Source organism: Camarhynchus parvulus, chromosome 2 (genome assembly GCF_901933205.1).
Source record: "Camarhynchus parvulus chromosome 2, STF_HiC, whole genome shotgun sequence".
Lineage (NCBI taxonomy): Eukaryota > Metazoa > Chordata > Aves > Passeriformes > Thraupidae > Camarhynchus > Camarhynchus parvulus.
The window spans coordinates 46,125,449-46,146,504 of record NC_044572.1 but is presented as its reverse complement, the minus strand read 5'-3'; the positions used below and the strand labels follow the sequence as shown (position 1 = coordinate 46,146,504).

General features: G+C 43.1%; 1 protein-coding gene across 1 annotated transcript; it reads right to left on the bottom strand.

The window, feature by feature from the left end:
* Window positions 1-1,320: 1,320 nt before the first annotated feature.
* FKBP9 (FKBP prolyl isomerase 9) lies at window positions 1,321-19,465 on the bottom strand. The gene is made up of 10 exons (XM_030943404.1): window positions 19,112-19,465; window positions 15,311-15,456; window positions 14,515-14,704; window positions 13,699-13,844; window positions 11,924-12,113; window positions 9,730-9,875; window positions 8,437-8,623; window positions 6,107-6,252; window positions 4,311-4,474; window positions 1,321-2,948 (listed from the first exon to the last, which is right to left on the bottom strand). Exons 1-10 carry the CDS (start codon window positions 19,366-19,368, stop codon window positions 2,766-2,768), a joined length of 1,755 nt encoding a protein of 584 aa, XP_030799264.1. The 5' UTR covers window positions 19,369-19,465; the 3' UTR covers window positions 1,321-2,765.
* Window positions 19,466-21,056: the final 1,591 nt, after the last annotated feature.

The window sequence follows — 21,056 nt, the reverse complement described above, 5'->3', positions numbered from 1 at the left end:
CTAAATACTAACAATAAAATGCTACTAAATAGATGAATTGTAATTAGATAGCTAGATTAATTCTAAATAGCTACTTTCTCCTTTAAAAAATTGTTTTACACTCTGACCTAGAGGACTCAAGCCTTCCTTCAAGGGAGAAGCCAATAGCTGCCAAAAGAAAGGAAAAGGACTGAGTGAGTCTATGTTAGTGATCAGAAATTCTGGATTTTAAGCACTTTAGCCTAAAACAGCCAAGCAGACCTGGCCTCTGTTGGCTTTGTCTGGGCAATGCTCCATGTCAACACCATTATTTTATAGCAAGTTTTTCCATATAGTCTCTGATTTTCCCCAAAGCTGCATTCTTATTTCTAAAATGGCAACCTGCAGGCTTGGAGGGATGAGGTGAGGAGGAAACAAAGACTTCCACCTGAAGGAAAAACATCTTTAGCTGGATCATGAGCCATGTTTGCCTAAGGAGCAATGGCATGAGAATTTCAGATGTACTTACCCTAGCCAGAGGCACTGGTCAAGTTATCCCTGCTATCCCATCACTGACAAGCACTTCCAAAATAAAACAGCACAGCAATTTTTGGGATAACCAATTGACAGCAGTTCAGCGCTGCTCTTTCTCCTGCATCTGCCCTGGAGGACAACTCTGTTATCCTGGCTTACCAGGAACTCTTCAGCCCATCTCCTGGGATCCATCTGGAATATTCCTCCATGCAGAAACATTGGGTTCATTCACTAAAGTTTTCTCAGACAAAACAATTCAGGATACCACAAAATATTTTGGGTTAGAAAGGACCTTAAAGACCACAGAGTTCCATCCCCCCCAAAGGAGGGGGGATATCCACAAGAGAGACTTCATTTTTTGGGGGCACATATGAGAACAGAGTAAGGAGCTGTTTCCACATTGAATTCTGCTTCTGGCAGTACTCCAATCACAACTTGCTTCCCACTCCTTCTCTCAGCTTTGTCAGCACACAGAAGGGACTACATCTGAACCACAGCAAAAAGTGAGCAACCTGCTTCCAAGTAAAGGAAAAACAGTCTGCTGAGAGAGCTGCTTTTACAAGATGGTAAGGAGCCATTCTGGACCCAAACTTTGGAATCCAAGTGCCTGTCCCTGATAGCCACAACTTCTACATCTGGTATAAAATCATCCATTAATCATAGTTTTAAATATTATTTTCTGAACATTAATAGCAGTATTGAACATATTCAGGGTAAGCCTGCTGCATACAAGAGAAAAGAGCTGCAGGAAGGGCACTTGCTTCAAATCATGGTCCCAACCCACCAAAACTCCACGAAAATGAAAGAAACTTTAAAAGCAATAGTTGATCAATATTTTATTTAACAAAAAGATCAGTTATCGAACATTTAATGGTATCAAACTCAAAAAAATATTTCACTGCACTTTTTTAAAGAACTGCATTAAAAACCAATATAAAATGTTCTCAGCCAACTGAAATACCAATTTTTAGAAAGAGCATCTCAGGGAGCTTACATCCCACATGTACAGACCAAGGAAAGCAAGAAACTAGACACAAAGCTTATAATGGAAAGACAACTCCCTGCCCACTCCTCCTTGTCAGTGTCTCACTCTATGTGTTTGTGTTCTTGGCATGCTGTGTACTGAGGGGGATCCCAGGGCCTCCCAGAAAATGGGTCTGTTTGGTGTATTTAGTAGGGAGCAGCTCTGCTGCATTTGTCGAGCTAACGGGGGTGACTGCCTTGAGTCACAGCATCTGAGCAGCACACCCAGGGCTGACTTTGTGTTGAGGGCTGGGCCAGAACGTTAGCACACACAAACAGATGGGGCTGTTTCTTGATTCTATCACTGTCTGTCTGTTTGTTTGCCACTGCAGACTGCTCTGCTGCTTAAACTGTAAGTACTTACTCCTTAATCTATCAATTCCCAAAATAGGAGACAGAAGGCAAACACAAAATCAACTGTGTCCAGTATTTATGAAAGCATTTAGACCCTGTATGTTAATATTTAATGTCTAACAAAACTATAAATGAGGTTGCAACAAGAAAGGTTTTGGAATGACTGATGGGAACACTGGCCAGCAAGAGTCAAGGTTACTAATTCAGCAGAGTACAGATGGTAGGAAGCTTTTAGTCCATGAGGTAAAAACCCAACACATACATGGTATCAGTTCTAGGTCTGTTTAATTTAAGTCACAGCTTATGTAAATTTTGCAATGGCACAGCCATGTTTCTGCAATTTGCAAATCAGATTTTCTGCTGGCAAAAATCCATGTGAGTTTGTTCATTTACTGGGAAGAGTGCTCATGCCTTCTGAAAGGAACTGGGATCAAAAGCGGACAACTTTTACAGGTTATTGTTATGGGGAATATTTTGATTCATTTTCCTACACAAATATTTCTGATACAGAAGGTTTTTTTAAACTCTTTTAAAAGCACTTGGTAGGTTTTCTCTGTACCATCCACCCAACTGACCGTGAATTGTTCAATGAGAACTTTGGATCTTTAGCATAAAAGCAGACCCCACACACACATGTGGTTCACGGCACCACATACAGCAGGACACTCCTTACCTGTCTATACATCCCACCTTGAGGCACTTAACACTTTTTTCAGATATACCTAACAATTCCAACTGAAAATCTGCTCCTATTTTAACAGCCTGCCCACACCCAGGCAGAGGCAGACACAGGCTATCCGAGGGCTATCCTTCCAGAACCATGCTTGCCAAAACTCCTTCTGGTACACGTGTTTGAACAGCAGGTCAGCTCAGGATTCTTGGTTTTTTCCTTATCTTTACAGTTCATCGTGCTCCTCTCTGGCCTCCTGATCTTTCAACTTGAATTCTTCAGCAGTAACTTTACCATTTCCATCCCGGTCTTGATTGGTGAACATATTTTTAACAATCTTCTCAAAATCAAAGCCAGGAGCTAATTTTCCCTTGCCAGTATCAACTTGAGTTTGGATGTACTCTGAAAACTAAAAGGGGGGAAAAGCAGAAGAAAACAGCTCACAGTGAAAAGGATATTTGAAAATGAAAAGCACCCAGTATTTTACTACTTATTAAGTGTACACAGGACACTGTTACTACTCTATAAAGTTTCCCATCCAAACTGGACTAATTAGAACAGACACATGAGGTTAAATGACTCTCTGTGGAGCTCAGCAGGGATTTCCTCACTCATTCCAGTGGGTTTTGGACCCATAACAAGAAAAGTTCTTTTTCATCATTTAGGAGGAAGATGGGTTGGACATCTGGACATAGGAACAGCTCTATACAGATGGAGGGCAGTAATTTTGCATGGCAATACATGAAGCTCACTGTAAAACAGAAACCCACCTGCATCTTAGAGGGAGCAACACACAAGGGTGATTGCTGATGTGGACAGCAACAGCCTAACCCCACCTCTTTCTCTAAACCAGTAAAAGCTTTTTTTCTTCTCTGCAAGGACAGACGTAAACATAAGAGAGAAGATGGAGACGGAAGGAAAACAAAGAGGCGGTAAAGAGTGCTAGGAAAATGGAAAACAAGAATTTGATTTTACCATATTAGTTTTTAAATCCTCAAAGGCACTTCATGCTGTTCCACAAGGCCACAGCCTGCCCTGTGAGCACTCAGGCAGCACCACTCCAGGGAAAAAAGAAGGGACAAAGAAGAAAAGACAAAACAGAAGGATAGAGAAAGGTGACAAAGAAGACTTCAGAAGAGAATAAAAAAATAGAATTTGAGTTAAAAGAAAAAGCAGAGGAACATCTCACAGAGGCTTATGTTATCAGAGGCGCTGTGGCAAAAGCAAGTGGCTTTCAACTGAGGCACACAATGACATCCTCACAATGCAGATTTTAAAAGCAAGCAAGGGGAAATTCTGAATTTCTCTGTGACTGCACAGCACACAATTCACATGTGTAAGGAGTGGCCACTGGCACTGCCAGGCTCCAGAAGAGATTAGACAGTTCCTGGATGCACTGCTGCAGGCTCAGCTTTGGCTCACAAATTCACCACAAACTGTCAATTAACACTGAGACAGACACCAAGAAGGCTGACACAGCAAAGGAACGTTGGATACCAACTCTGCCTCTTACACTTACGTCCTAAGGATTTGTTGCTGACCAAGGAAACCACAACAGAAACTGATTTTATGCAGTATGACCATTCTTACAGTCGTTTTTTCTTTAACTCAAAAGCTGAATAGCCTTGTTTTAGCTGATACCTTGCCTTCCCGTTCCCTTGATGACAAACAGTATTCCAGAAGAAGAGAAGAAAATGAGGAAAGACTTCAACATTGGTATAGATAGTGGTAGAAGAGAACCACTGTAGGTGGTTACATCATCTCAGCTTACCTCCTCCAAAAGAACCTCTCCATCATGATTCTGGTCTATTTCTTCAAAAAGGTTGGGAGAGACTTCCCCATTCCATACAAACATGTATCCTTCAGGCAAGCCGGACACCAATTCCAGCAGTTCAATGTCGAAAACCAATACAGCACTACCAGGCACTTCTCCTTCTGTCACAACAAATGGCAGAGGGGTATTTATCCTCACTTACATTGAAGGGGATATTTCCCTTTAATCCACAATTAAATTTATCTTCTCCTCCAAAAGGCACTTCTCTAGTGTGATCAAATCTTCCTGATCACTTCATGAAGGGTGATCATAAAAGGAACCTTCCATAATAAAACTTGAGGAACTGGAACAGACTGCCCACAGAAGCATGGATGCCCCATTCCTAGGAATGTTCAAGGCCAGGTTGGGATGGGGCCCTGAGCAAACTGTTCTAGTGGAAGGTGTCTGCCCATGGCAGGGGGCTTGGAACTAGCTGATCTTAAAGGTCCCTTCCAATCCAAACCATTCTATAAGTCCATGATTCAAACTGCATCCTTTTTTTTTTATACTTTCAAAAACTAAACTTGTGGGAATAATCCATTTTCCTTTATCTTGCCAATACACTGTGTATCAGCATACTGCTGTGAGACTCAACAGCCTGGGATATTACCTCAGGGAAACCATAGAAGGAGTTTAATTTAGTGTTGAAAAAGAAAAATCAAGCTCACCTCTAATCTGTTTGCAAGAGACTGCAAACAAACAATTTTTTCAGATAGCTGGGTATATACCAACACAATAACAAATCATACAGTGTTTCAGAACGTGTATCAAATGTACCCTGAACAATGGCAAATACTTATGACAGGTATTTTACACAGCAGACTTTTCATGTTATGAGGAAATTTTCAATTTATTACATATAGCTATGCAATTATATATAATGTATAATAGATAAAATCTTGTATAAAATATTGTATATATATTAAACGCCTAATTTTTTCACAGAAGACAGGTACAAGTGGAAATGCATTCTAATCTCTTAACGCAAATTAATTCTCCATTAAGCTCTGTACATGATGCCTGACAGTCTTTATAAACAACAAACTTTTCTGGAGCTACTCAAAGAACACAGCAACTTATGCAACTGTTTCCATACACATCAGAATTTGGTGATCTTGGTGACCTCATGATAGACTCTTTCCCCTCAAACCTTCTAACCAGCAAGACCAGAAACAATGTACCTGGACATAAAAGTTCTTGTCACTTCTAGATCATTCTTTTTATTACTGCCATCCGCATCATTAAAAATTGGTAAGTCTTAATGCCCTAAAGCTGCCTCAAAATGTATTTGTGTTGGCGTTTTAACTGCACCAATACATGTTTCACATCTTAGACTCAGTTTATGTATCATCTTCTGAATTCCCTAACATATTAGGGCTGACCAGTTCCCTACGGTTCTGTCTCCTGAATAACATGCTGCATGTTCAAACACAAGCACCCAACTCCCTGTCATAGAAAACAGTGTTTGCATCCCTCTGCAACACCAGGCTGCCTGGAGCTTTCTGTTCTGACAAAGCAACATTACTGGGGGCACGTGCTCCCTTCTGCACTCTGATGGTCTTTCTGCTGGCCACAGCAACAGCATGGCTTGAAATGCAACACAGACAGCATGTCCACTGGGGAACAGGGAGGAGGGGGAGTGTTTAAAATAAGGACATGAAAAACCTCAAAAAAAAACCCCATTCAGGCAGCTAATAAAACATGCATGCCTGTGTTTCAGTCACTCTAGAGATGCTAAGTGGATGTACACTCACCAACTCCATCTTCTCCATAACCAAGGTGAGGTGGGATAACGACTGTCCGTCGTTCCCCAACACACATGTCCTGAAGGCCCATGTCCATCCCCAGCACCACCTGACCAGATCCCAGAACTATGTTGTAGGTCTTGCCAAGGCTGTGTCTGGAAAGGAAGGAAAAAGGAAAAAAAAGGAAAAAAATCAACACAAAATAGAAAATTTCTGTTGTTCAAAATTACCACAGAAGTAGTAGTTTCTAGTAGTGTCCTGTCATTGCCAAAAATTAACTTAGTACCCCATGCTTTATTCTACCAAACAGTTACCCAAAGTTGTTCTCAAGTTACAGCCAGCACCAAACAGACAAGTCTCTGCTGCTGACATGTCCTCTGGCACTAAAATTATAGGCTTCTTGGATGAAATCCAATTAAAATCATTAATTGTGCCAATTACAACCCCAAGGTATTTTATCTTGAAATAAGGGCTTTTGCCTTTCCCTATTTTTAACTGTTGTAATTGGACTTTTCAGCAGATATGAGAATTCCAGATGTACATTCATCCCAGGACTACCAACTCCATGGAGGGACCTGAGTGCATTCTCATGGATCAACCATCTTCAATGAAATCAGTCACTATAATGTAGTAGCTATTAACACAAATATCCACTACTACTGCTATTTAACCATATTAAACTTTGAATTATACCTTGCTGCCCATGGCTCATTTCTAAAGTTAGAAAATATCACCAGTTAAAAGCCCAAAAGTCAAACATATATTGTGATTCTAAAGGCAGAGTGTGCAGCATTAAGACTCTTTATTCTATTGGTTGCCTTTCTTTGGTTATTTGGCTTGGCTGTGCCTCTGCAGGACATGCTTGTACAACAGAGTATTATTTGGAAAGAAAACAATTCAGGGGCTGAGAGGTCAGCCTTAAAATTAGGAGCACATGATTCACAATCTTTCATTCTCTAAAAACTACTGTGAATAAGACGGTCTTGACATCCCTTGGTTCCTGCTACAAAATGGAAATTGAGCATTCCTGACATATAAACTGTTTTGAATCCAAACACATCACTTGTATACATCCTTGCCTACAGCACTGCTCCACGTGCTCCAAATTAGGGCAGCTTTTCAGCTCTGCAAGCTATTGTGTACACTGTGAAACTCATGAGCTACTTCCTGTGTTAATTATAACCTGGATAAAAATAGCTTTTCCCAACTTCCCTTCCAAAAAATAAAATATTGTTTGGATGACTTGCACTATTCCAAAGATTAAGGCAAAAAGAAAAGGAAGCTAACAGAAATACTCTTGTAGGGTCACTTCACTGCTACATGAGACAGACTGGAGCAATCTTTTGCTTCCCTCATAAATCTACCGCCAAGAAAGAGGAGGAAAAGCCATAATATTCTCATAGTTACAATCAAGGCCTCTGATAGATTCTCCATGCTGACACTTAAAGCCACACTACAATACAGGAGCAGCAATGTGTGCCACAGACATGACAGGTGAGCATTTACTATAAACCACACACTGCAGACCTCTCTCAGGAGCACTGAATCAGTACAGAGCACAAATCCTACCCAAGAAACTGAATAAACCTGGACAGTTCATTCATGGTGAGACCTGTGTTGCCTTGGCATGACTCACCCAGACACCTGAGCTGGCCCATTTAAACAGAATGCCATGCAACAAGTTTCATCACTCCACACATACTGTTTACGTTCTTCTCCAACACACTCCTACATCCTTTTTGTTCTTGGTTCTCTCATTATGCTATGACAGATTGTCTTTAAGTTCCCCTCCTCCTATGTACCTTTGGCAGGCAGCCATAAAGAGAAAAATATATTCAACATAAATGTTCAGTTTAAAAAAAATCTTCATTGTCACAGACACATTTTATGAAAAATCCTTTTGCTAGGATTTTTTCTCCCGAGAAGCTGAGAGGCCTCAGAAATGAAATTTAAACAATAATTATCTGCTGCTGTGGAATGCAACGGGTGCATCTTTGATTGGTCTCATGTGGTTGTTTTTAATTAATGGCCAATCACAGTCAGCTGTCTCAGACTCTCTGGTCAGTCACAAGATTTTATTATCATTCCATTCCTTTCAAGCCTTCTGATGAAATCCTTTCTTCTATTCTTTTAGTATAGTTTTAATATAATATATATATCATAAAATAATAAATCAGCCTTCTGAAACATAGAGTCAAGATTCTAGTCTCTTCCCTCATCCTGGGACCCCTGAGAACACCACCACACTTTATTCCCTGCCAGCTTGCTTTGCAGGGAATTCATCCTTGCCTTCACTGCTGCTGGGAGCATTCTCCTCACCAGGGCACTCAAATACCTACGTGGAGTCCAACAGGGTTCCATCCAGGAGGGAAGCATTGTAGTGGTATTTCAGGTAATCCCCCTTCTTGCTCAGCACGGTGCAGTTGGAAGGTTTGTAGTGAACGGTGATGCTGACCGAATCCGAGGGGTTGTGGAAGTCCACCACGTGGATGTCAAAGACCAGCACTGCAGATCCTGGAATCTTTCCTAAACAGGAAGCACATTAGACAAATAGAGGAAGAAACAGTACCCAAAGAGGCAGATGATGTTCAGGTACTGCACCCTGTAGGAATATGCATTCCTGCTGTGCCTGCTGCTGAGTCATTTTGCTCTTCCCATTCAGAATTAAAGGATGTGACAGATGCAAGCTGCATCCAGTGTAGGAAAGACAACCAGTGGGAAAGCACTGAGCATGCACTCAGTTCAATGGTGAATGAAAAACTTTTGTTACTCTGAATTTTAAAATTATGCACAAATGAAGCAATAACCATGTATTTCCTGTGACTATCCTAAATAACTTGATCATCAAAATTCTCAAGAACTCTTGCTTCAAGGAACGTCATTATATGTAAAAAGTTACAGTTCCTTAAAATACCCTAAAAACAGGCAACTTCTTCCCCCTCTTCCCAGGATTATGTGCATTACCAGGATTAACAAAACACATCCAGCCTAGGATGGGGGTTTGTCAGTAATTCCAAATCTGCAGCACAGAACTTGCATTCCCAGAAGAAAGGCTTTTTTTCCTAAATCGCTTATCCAAGTAACATTCCAGGAGGCACTTTTTGAAACAGCAGCCACAATGCTGGGATCAGCTAGAAGGGTTATCACATTCAGCCTCTCCCAGCAATCCGTTTAGATAGCAATGAGTTTTCCCAAAGAAATGTTAATTGTATGTTACACATACATGGTTACTTCACTGTTGTTACATGCACAACCTGTGGCTGTGGAAGGAATAGGGAAGAAAACTTTACATGATGAACTCCCTCAGGACAGAGAGTTTAAGACATGCAGGAAGGAAGATCTCACACCACAGAGCTCCTGGCATCCAAGTACCAGTCTGCCTGAAACACCAATTACCCAAATGAGCTCAGGCTACCAGTTACATGTGAGATTGTTCTGTATTTTATTGTCCTACCTATTTAGCTAATCAAAATAATCCTGCAAATTCTGGATGTGGTCTTGTCAGTTTGATATCCACAAAATAATGAACTAATTCATAAACCTTTCAAATGCCAGAAAAATGAAAATACACGCAGAATAACTAAGCAATAAAGGTTTAACTACAGAAGACTTGAACGCAAAGCCAAGCTCACCTCTCCCTTCTTCTCCATATCCAAGATGAGGGGGGATTATTATTCTTCTCTTTTCACCAGTGCATACACCTAGCAAACCTTCATCCATTCCAGCAATCACATAACCTTTCCCAACATAGGTGTCATATGTACGGTTTCGGGAATAACTACGGAAAATATTTGAAATATTTGCACTTCAGCAGTGTCAGGTGTACTCAAGAAAACATGGGCTCTTGCAATAGCTCTGCAACACAATTCTTAAACCAGTTAAGGTCAAACACACAGTCATTAACCAGCACCAGGGAGGCACAAAGGAACTATGTTCCATGAATCCAGGCCACCAGGTTTCATCACTCAGTGTCACACGGGTCACTGATTACCCAGCAGTGAGACCCTGGCTAGTGAACAGCCAGCAAATCTGCAAATTCATTTCTACTGTATCTAGAAAGAAAAATCACACTTATTTATGTATTTTAAATGAAACAGAAAACAGGTTTTGACAAGTAACCGAAAAAAAAATGGTTTACTCCTTTACAATTTCCTCTGCCCTGACACTACTTTAATAAGCACTTATCAACTAGCTATGGTTGATAAGTGCTTCATTTTCATGTGACACCCTGCAGACTACCTCATTTTGCAACCACAGCTATGTAGTTCAACTACCAGAAGGAACAGGTGGGATAAATAGGTTCTCCTGGGATGCTCAACATCAAAATGAGTCATGACAACAAAACCATATCAACACCTAAGCCAGCCACTTAACACACAGGCTGAAGGACCTGCTTCAACACCTCACGACAGAATAAAACAAGACTACAACAACAAATGATGTTTCTTACATGGCCATGACTGTCTTCTACCTTTCTTCAAGGCATGTTACACAAAGGCACAGCCCAAGAAGGAGAAGGCAGAAAGCCTTTAATTCATCTTTACAAGGTAGATCTAGGAAAGAACTAAACCAGTACAAGACCAGGCCCTGATGTAATTCTGAGGTTTATTCAACTGCCCTAAGTCCAGACACCCTTGGCTGAGCTGCCCAGGGCAGTTCTGCAGCCAAATATTTCAGAGTAAAAAGGCAAAGGAAAATATTATTAAAGCTCTCAAACCCAGCCATTTGCAGAGCTTTTGGCATGTTCCCTGTACCAGTGAGAAACTTTGTCCTGGATAGCTCCAGGGTTTTCAATCCCTATTGTTAGCTGCCCTCTTTCTTCATTTATGAATTCTGCAGGAGGTCAGGAAACCATGTTTTAGTGAACAAGCTCTCTAACAACCCTCAGCACTTCAGAATGATGTAGAGGCTGCTGTCTACAAAGCATTTATTACTATTTCTTGACAGCAACCCTCATATAAATACTCAGCTATTTTCAAAAATTGATTAGTTACTAGAGAAGATATATCTCAAAAAAGAGCAATAGGTACACTGTGGATAAGCTTTGAGTTCTTAACTTATAAGCTTTCACAAATTGTAAATCAAGGTCTACAGAGATGGCTGTTGCAGTAGTGCTAAGCATTTTTCTCTGAGCTTATTTTGTAGAACACTTTACATTGGCTCACTCTCACCTCCTTTTAGCCAGCTGTTCTGAAAGCTGGAGTGGGGTAGTGAAGCACTGTTCCACTAAAAGCAACCAAAGTCACAGTAATCTACAAGGGTATTGTTCATATGAATCTGTACAAGAGGCTCATGTTCCCATAGAGCTTTGAATTTACTGTCACAGTAATCCCTCTTCCTTTATTGCAGAAAAACCCTCTAATTGAATTCTGCAAACCCATAATTCTGTCTTGAAAGACATCAGCCTTCAAAATGCAAACAGTTTCCAAGTGTAAATATGATAAACCTCACTAGCCACTAGCACACTGACTCACAATTCTCAGGACATAAAATGGAATCATCATAATTTTCTCTCTCTTCAGTGGTATTACCTATTTGGCAGATAAACCCTATGGGGCAAAGTCCTCAGGCTTGTGTGCCTAAAGCAATTGGCTTTACTGGGTGGGCCACTACCCCTAGATGGCGTCTGTGACAATGACATGGTACAAAACAGCTCTTTTCCTTCCCATAAGGAAAAGTTTTCTATGAGTCTTTTAAAAAGACTCCAAGTCCACTCAAATTTTTCAAAAAGGATGGAAAAGCAAAGAACTGTGTTTGAGCATATTACGGACACGACAAAGGAGTCCAACTGGACATGCAGTCTGTAGAGTTGAATGGTTTGGTTACCTGGAATCAAACAATGTGCCATCCAAAAGTGTGCCATTGTAATGGTATCGCAGAAAGTCTCCTGTCTGGCTTCTCCGCTCACAAGATTCAGGCACTAGCTGGTTCTCAATAGCAATGCCATCCTTGGGATTATGCAGATCCAGCAAAACCACATCAAAGACAAGGGAAGCTTGGCCAGGGATCTCCTTACCTACAAAAGTGTTAGAGCAGAAAATCGGTAAGAAACAGCAGGTGTTCCAGCAGAAGCTTAAACATGTTTGTTGAAGAAAAGTAACGTACGGCCAAATATCGAGCACCTCCCCTTCCAAAATAAATTAGAATCACAGATTATTTGAGTTGGAAGGGACTCACTACAATTATCAATCCAACTCCTGGCCCTGCACAGGGCACCCCAAGAGTCACACCTTGGCCCTGAGAGCATTGTCCAAACACTTTTTGAACTCTGTCAGGCTCAGTGCTGTGACCATTTCCCTGGGGAGTCTGTTCCAGTGCCCAGACACTCTCTGAGTGAGGAACCTCTTCCTAATATCCAATCTAAACCTCCTCTGACACAACTTCAAAGACTCTGTCACTTGTCACCAGAGATCAGTACATACCCCTCCCCTTCCCCTCATGGGGAAGCTGTAGACTGCAGTGAGGTCTCCCCTCAAATCTTCTCCAGGATGAACAGACCAAGTGACCTCAGCTGCTTTTTACACGGCTTCCCCTCAAGCCCCTTCACCATCATCACTGTCCTCCTTTTGACTCTCTCCAATAGCTTAATGTCTTATATTTTAGCACCCCAAACTGCCCCCAGCACTTGAGGTGAACCTGCCCCAGTGCAGAGCAGGGCAGGACAATTCCCTCCCTTGCCCAGCTGGTGATGCTGTCCCTGACTCCCCCCAGGACACTCTTGGCCCTCCTGGCTGCCAGGGCACTGCTGACTCATGTTGAACTTGCCACCTACCAGGAGCCTCAGGTTCCTTCCCATGGTGCTGCTCTCCAGCCTCCCATTCCCCAGCCTGTGCACACAACCAGGGTTGCCTCATCCCAGGTAGAGAATCCAGTTTGTTTAATTTCATATGGCTGGTGATTGCCAGCACTCTAATTTATCCAGGTGTCTCTGCAAATTTGCTTCTAGTCAGTCATTTATTGGTTCAGAGGTTTTTTTTTCACTGAATTCTCCAACTGAATAATTTCCTTCTATTTCCACAGTGATGGCACTGCCTTACTGAAAACAAAGGCCTCTTCAGCCCCACAGTTAATGATAATGAAGCCACAGAAGGGGTATGAAACCTCATACATCACAGACACATCCTTAAGCACCAGAGCAGAGAAAGAATATAAGTAAAAGTCACAAACTATAATTCAACATGGAGATGTCTATGTATAATCTGCAGGCTGCACAGTCTCACAAGACAATCTATTTCGTAGTTATCACTAGAGCATTTGTTGAAAAAAAACCACAACAAAACCCATCTGGAATTAAAAATACATTTAACATATTTTTTCTTAAAGTTTTTCTCCTTTCTGTGGCAGTCTGAAAGGATTATATAGTCACCTGTCTTCAAGTTTTTGGCGCCACTAGACATTAATCACAGATTGTATTCCCTGACTGAAATAAAATTTCAGTATATAAATACTACAGTTGTATCAACAATATGTCTGTTAAGTAGTGTCTCTCTGAACAGGGTAATAATGCTGCCCATAAATTTAAAATACAGAAAATTTGTTTTAAAATATGCATGACTTGGGATTGAAAACAAAAGAGGAACAACTAAACGAATAACTTTTACCATCTCCATCCTCTCCATACGCCAGGAAAGGTGGGATTGTGATAATGCGCTTCTCCCCTACGCACATTCCCAGGAGACCCTGGTCCATGCCAGGAATCAGCCATCCAATCCCCACATAGGTATCGTAAGTTCGCATCCGATTATGGCTAAACATGAGAAAGGAAAAAAAAATCACAACCAAATGTCAGACTGGCACAGGAAAGAACAATATTAACCTTTAAATCCACATACTCTGCACAGTGTAGCTCACAACTTGCTAGTCCAAAAGTATCAGTCCTTCATTTGCCAAGGGCTGGCTGGGAAGTTTTCCAGAGTGCTTAGCTATGTCAGGAACCTCACAGAGGCTTTGGAAAGTGGCTCTCAGGCAGCTGTTACTAAAGCATCATTTTCCACTGAGTTCTAATGAAGCACAGATGCTGTACACGTAAAATCTCAGTAAGAAAGTTTCATTACATGTTTCATTACAAATCCTGCTAAGTTTACAAAACTTGTATCTAATCTGAACAGCTATACTGGTTATAGAGACTTTTAACTGACTTCAATAAATAGTAATATACATACAAGGAACGAAATTTAAAATTTAAAAAAGCATCTGGATTGGTAATGCCCACGAAGAAATAACAGACAGTTTTATTGGTTTGAGTCAGTATTGCTATCCTATAATCCCTGAAAAAAATTACTAACACACATCCAACACCAGATGTCATTTCCTGTGTTTCTGGGCAGTTAGCATAAATTGTTACACAGGTAAAAGGGGAGCAAACTATGGTGAGATACCTATCAAACTACACAAAAACCCACAACCCAGCTGCATACCTTGAATCAAACAGGGTCCCATCCAAGAATGTTCCATTGTAATGGTACCGTACAAAGTCAGACACCTGGACTGTCCGAGGACACTTCTCAGGTTTGAAGTAGGTCTGAATCTGCACTTCATCCTCTGAGTTCCACAGATCTATCAGGAGCACGTCAAAATGGAGCACAGCATTGGGGGGTATCACACCAGCTGCAAAAGCAAAACACACATACAGTTTTCTTTCCCTTTTTACACAGGGTATCAGCAAAAAGGAACCAATCCATGCATACCCTAAAAAAGCTGCATAATGCACACCTTATCTTCTGTTGTGCTTACAACTCCTTGGTCCCTTGCCATTGCTGCAGATATTTATGGGGGGTATGGGGGGAAATCTGGCAAGATGAACTCTTTTCACAGCTGTCCATCAGGCAAACTATCTTGAGTTAGCATTTTTTGCCTCTCTGAGGCTGTAGAACAAAGATACTTCTGGAACCGACAAGACCTTGTGCAGCACTGCAAAGCCACAATTTTGGTTTAAGTATTTAACAGGGAGGTAGATATAAATAAATAGTTAACTTTCATAGCAAAAGTGAAGGACTTGAAGGTCTTCTGCAGCGAACTGCTCTTCCTTCAGCGCACAGAGGGAGTCAGGAGAGATTCCTGCAGGCTATAGGCTTAACAAACACCTCTGAGGAACAGAGGATAACCTCCCAGAAATCCACTCCTTGCAGTTCCTACCCTTCCCTTCTGTGGCTCCGTTTCCCATCTGCTCTGTTGAATCCCTCATCCCAGCAGCCGGGCCGGTGCTGTACTTACGGACGCCTTCACTCCCGTAGGCAAGCTTAGGGGGAATCTTCACAAACCGGCGCTCGTTCACACACATGCCCACCAGAGCTTGGTCCATGCCAGCAATGAGCTGACCTTTGCCCACAAACACGTTGAACGTGGATCCCCTGTCATAGCTGAAGGGGGAAAAGCAGGAAAGAATGTCACTGGTTCATTTACACCTCCTTGCACTGTTTGTTTGTTGGGGTTTTTTTAAGACAGTTAACTGCACCTTGTCTCTCTCTTGCCCTGTTAGCATAACTTTATCAGTCCTAAAGGACCAGCGGCTCCTAAAGGAAAGGGCAAATCCAAGGTGCTCCTGAGACATCAACACAGTTCTCCTTCTGTCCACTGCTCATCCTAGCAGAGTGCAATGTGTACTACAGGCACATGAGGCCAGAACTACATACAGCTAATTCACGCACTAACATTAAAAGTAGCACTGGAAAATTAAGGAAGAAAAGGAAAAGTTAAACACTGTTATGAGATATGAAAGGATAACTGCTCCCACAGTAGGATCTCAGCATATTGATTTCAGTCAGCAACATCACAAAAATATTATATAAGACCTAAAAGCTTTACAATGTGAAAATCACACTTCCAATCTCTGTGGGGAAAAGGGAGAGAGAAAAGATGCTTTTTAAGTAGTAGTTGTGAGGTTTGCCAACAGGCTGTTTATTTTCTCCTCCACTTTTACAGCACTCAGTTAAAGCACAGAGACATGTTTTAAATGGCAGGTTTGCCAGACCAAGAATCAAGAAACAAATTATTCTCCTCCGTGATAATACATGAATATTCAAAAGGTAAAAGAAACGATGCTTAAATGACTCAGTTTTCCAGAGAGGATGGAGAACAGCAGTGTTACCACAGCAGAACACTGCATTACGTGGTTCATTCGGCCACCTTAAATCTGCACAATGACCCCACTTTGATGTGCCTGAATTACTGCTATTGAACCTCTTGAAGAAGTATAAAAACACATGTCAAGAAGCACCTCAAAAGCTTCATGCCTGTTGTTTTGGTTTTTTTTTTACATTTAGATACATATATATATAAAAGTCAGATCTGGGGGGGAGGAAAAAAAAAAGGCTTGCGCCTTTTGCATGCTAAAATTCTGGAAAGCAGCCAGCAGCTAGACATCCCTAGGGAAATGATGTCAAACTTTCCTTCCAAGACTGTACACATCACTTCCACAACATACTGACCCTCCTAACAGTCCCACATCCTTGAATCTCTCAAATATTTTACTGAGTGAACTCTCTGTTTGCTCCATCTTTTTTTTTTCCTTCTGACAAACATTTATCTTAAAGTAGGCAACCCTCTCTTACTGAGCATTCACTTTCAGTTGCAGTATATTCCCACTCCCAGTAAAGAATGGAAAATATTTAAATTAGGCCCTGACAAATTCTATTATACACATAAAACCATAATTTTAATGTTAAGACTAGTAATATAATAGGTTCTAAGAAACCCTCCAAATGGTATTTTGTAGCAAATGACAAGCTTGGCAATACATCTGGGATGAACTCAGAACAGAAGAGCTTTCTTTTTAGTAAAATAAATGTACAATTAAGAGAACATTGATGCAAAGCAGAGAACCGAACAAAGCACTGATCAGACCACGCAGCTTTGCAGGACTGATTTTGCAGCTTCCTTAAAACTAAGCAAAATTTGTTTCTATTAGTGGACTTGACCAAATTAATAGTAAATAACTAGGCAACTAAATTCAGACTTTTAAATGCGAATCATTTTATGGCCATTGAAATAAAAACCACCAATGCCAAGGCAAAAAAAAATATAAACAACTAATGACAATAATATGGTAATTTATGTAACACAGTTATGATTAATAAGACTTTGTCAACAGCCTGGTAACTTGAGGAGCAGTATTGCTACCTGCTCCTTGGAAATACAGAAAATTAATTTTAAAACTCAAGAATATTTTCAAGAGCTGAAGAAGGAACAAAGCAAAACTGCCCTTAGGTCAACATCTACAGTATTTTCTAGACTGATTTCATAAGAGTGTTCGATTAAACTGATGCTGCTAAGCATGCTCATAAACTTAAAAAAAAAAGGCAAGCAAGCAAACAAAAACAGGTAAGAAAAAGGGCTTGTTTTTATATAAATTGACTAAATCTCTTTAACTTATAGGCAGGGAACACCAAAGATTTTAGAACAAATACTCCAGAATATTTCTTGCATTGACCCACAGAAGACAAAACACTCCTATTTTTCCATGTCTGAACATGATTAAACACTGTCATTAGTCTTAAAAAAGATCATAGCAAATAACAAAAGTGCACACCAATATGAGCTGCCATGTAGAAAAAAAATCCCAAGCTGAACAAACCTGATATTTTGTATCCTGTTGAAATTACGGCAGCCACAAAAATATTCAAGTTGGACTAGACTATCACCATTACCATTTATTTACTAATATTTAGAGGATCCAATGAGATAAATGCTGCACAGTTCTGCCCAATCTGTTCCTGCCCCAAGTAATTCAGAACGAAATGACAAGGAACTAAAACGAGAGCCAGCACCTGGGCAGCCCCTCCAGGTGCCCTGCCTCAATGCACGAGCAGCAATCAGAAACACACTTCTGAACACGTGGCCAGTTTTCCCATTGTCACATATTTATAAAATAACCCACGAGGATGCTGCCTTTGTGTGTCTTCACATCCACAGCCAAGATTTGTGTTCCAAGCCCATCAGTTGCCAACGGATTCACTGTCTGCACTGTACCTTTTCACTGAAACTGCACCAACACCAGCTGAAGTGCCAGCTATCACATCCCACATTTTAGTCAGAGAAGTGCTGGTTGTATGGCACTACTGGCACGCTAACTACAGACAGCTCCAGAGGGAGATCTGAGCTTTGAAGGACAGTTATTTCCCTAAGGCTGCAGATTTTCCTTGGAGCACAAGGGAGATTACCAGGATTACTGAAAATACATTTTGCTTTATCTTTCTAAATAATATTTTGGTCGGTGGCAATGAATGAAGTAAGAAAAAACAAATAAGCTGGCAGCAGTAGCAGCATCCTTCATAACCTCCTGATCCCACTATTTAGGCTTCCTGATCCCAAAATAACAGCAGGAAAGCAGCTAGGCACTTCACTGTTCATAGGTCACATTTATTCAAGGATAAAGTATCCAAGAAATTCCATGTAAGTACAGCTTGATAATTCCTATATTTCCGGCAAGGATAATGATTCAGAACCAATCGTATTCCAGTAGGTTTGAGCCTGGATAAGACATATGAAATGTACAGAATGAATCGGGCAGGAAATCACTGCTGTGAGAGACTGCGATACCATATACACTCCTGTTTACCGGGCTAAGGTTACCTGAATAACCTTACGGTCTTCACTCTTGGAGCAGAAAAGCTCCATTCAGCGCCCTGGAAAAGCAGCTGAAAGAACATGCTAGGAATCCATGATGGCAAACAAACTACTGCGGACTGGACCCAGCCACTACAGAGGTCTTGCCCCATGTCCCCAGCGGTCACACCCCAGCTCACTGCCCTTCATATTTCAAAGGCATCTTCCCATGGTGATCTGTAGGTCCCGCATGTAGGACGCTACCCATCCTGCCGCTGACTCGCTTCTAACTGGTCACCCCAAAAGCGCCCACGGGGCACTGCTGGGATAAGCAGAGGAACCCGAACCGAACCTCCACCCAGCGCCACGATCACTGCACACCCCAAAAAAAACCACCCTCGTGAGGGACAGCACCTCTCGCTCCCCTCCTCTCCCTCCCAGTGCCCAACCAAGGGCGGGCTTGTGCCAGACCTGGAGTCGAAGCGGGTGCCGTCGGGGAAGGAGCCGAGGTAGTGGTAGCGCACGAAGTCCCCGGGGCGCACGGCCCGCGGGCAGCTCTCGGGCACGAAGCGCCGCTCGACGCCGAGCTCGGTGCCGTCCGGAGGGGTTCCGGCGGCGGGCACCGGCGGTGCCTGGCAGGCCGCCCAGCTCTCCAGCAGCGCCGGCAGCAGCAGCAGCAGCGACCCGCAGCCCGGGCCCCGCCGCCGCACGGCCGCCCGCCCCGCCATGGAGCGCAGCGAGCGGGGCAGCCGCAGGGCACGCTCGGCGGGGAGGGGAGGAAGGGAGGATGGAGGGAAGGGAGGGAATGGAGGGGAGGAAGAGAGGGAAGGGAGAAAAGCCGCCCGCCCCGGCCCGCCCGCTCCTCCTCCTCCTGCCGCCGCTGCAAACTTGCAAACGTGGATGAAGCGCTCCCACCCGGGACGGGGGAGGAGCAGCCCCGGCTCTGCTCCCCCCGCCCGCCGCGGGGCTGCGCAGTCCGGAGCGCAGCGGCGGCACCGCCGCCCCCGCCCCGCTCCCTCCCGGGCCGGAGGTGCGACGTGGCGCTGCCCCCGGCCGCCGTCCCGGCGCTCCTTCCCTTGCGAAGGTGGCACGGGAGACGGGCGGACCCCGAGAGTCGTAAACAAGGCAGACACAACCCCGCCATTTCCCGCAGATTTCTCGCAGCTCTTGGGAGCGGAGCTGCTGGACCCTGGGAGGGACCGAAAACACGGCAGCTGACCCCCTGCAAAAGGGGTCTTGTCATTCTACTTGCACACGTACTCGTGCACGACTTCGAGTATTTGCAAGCTTAAAGTCCGATCGCAAATGTTCAATTTTAGATCAAGCTCTCAAAGATACGAGGCTGTGTTGGCAAATGCGTATTGATGCACACCAGTGCTGTCACAGGGATTTGCAACTCCCTGGCGGGGGACCTTTCCAAATGACACAGAGAAAAGACAGAATCACAGAACGATTTGGGTTGGAAGGGACTTCAAAGATGATCTAGTTCCAACTCCCTGACATGCGCAGGGATATATTTCACTAGACCAGGCTGCTTTGAGCCGCAACAAACCTGGTCTTGAACACTTTCAGGGATGAGGCATCCACAACTTCTCTGGGCAACCTGTGCCAGTGCCTCCTCACCTTCACAGTAAATAATTTCTTCCCTAATATCTAATCTAAACCTACTCTCTCTCAGTTTGAATCCATTCCCCCTTGTAAACAGTCCCTCTCCACCTTTCTTGCAGGTTCCCTTCAGATGCTGGAAGCCTGCAATTAGGTCGCCCTGAAGCCTTCTCTTTTCCAGGCTGAACAACCCCAATTCCCTCAGCCTTTCCTCATACAAGAGCTGCTCCATCCCTCTAATTGTCTTGGTGGCCTCCTCTGGACTCGCTCCAACAGGTCCATGTCCTTCCTGTGCTGGGACCCCAGAGCTGATGCAGCCCTGCAGGTGGGGTCTCAGCAGAGCAGAGCAGAGGGACAGAATCCCTTCCCTTGCCCTGCTGGCCACGCTGCTTCAGATGCAGCCCAGGACACATTTGTCTTTCTGGGCTGCAGATGCACATTGATGGGTCATGTCCAGCTTCTCATCCATGAGCACCTCCAAATCCTTCTCCCCAGGGCTGCTCTCCATCAGTTCATCCCCTAGCCTGTGCTGATACCAGGGGTTGCCCTAACTCAGTGTAGCACCTTGCACTTGGTCTTGTTAAACCTCACAGGGTGCCCTTAAGCACATTTCTCCAGCCTGTCTAGGTTCCTCTGGATGGCATCCTGTCCTCTGAATGCATCAATCACACCACTCAGCTTGGTGTCACCTGCAAATTTGCTGAAGGTTCACTTGATCACTCCACTAATGTCCTTAACGAAGACATTAAATAGCACTTGGTCCCAGTACAGACCTCAGGGGGACACCACTTGTCACTGATGTCCATTGGGC

Bases quoted from the DNA above. Each gene is read 5' to 3' on its own strand.
- FKBP9 (XM_030943404.1), bottom strand. From the start codon at position 19,368: ATGGCGGGGCGGGCGGCCGTGCGGCGGCGGGGCCCGGGCTGCGGGTCG. The intron at 13,845-14,514 runs GTATGCAGCTGG...TCTCATGTTTAG, and splicing joins GGGACCCTGTTTGATTCAAG to CCATAATCGGATGCGAACTT. The intron at 2,949-4,310 runs GTAAGCTGAGAT...CCCCCCTTTTAG, and splicing joins GAGAGGTTCTTTTGGAGGAG to TTTTCAGAGTACATCCAAAC.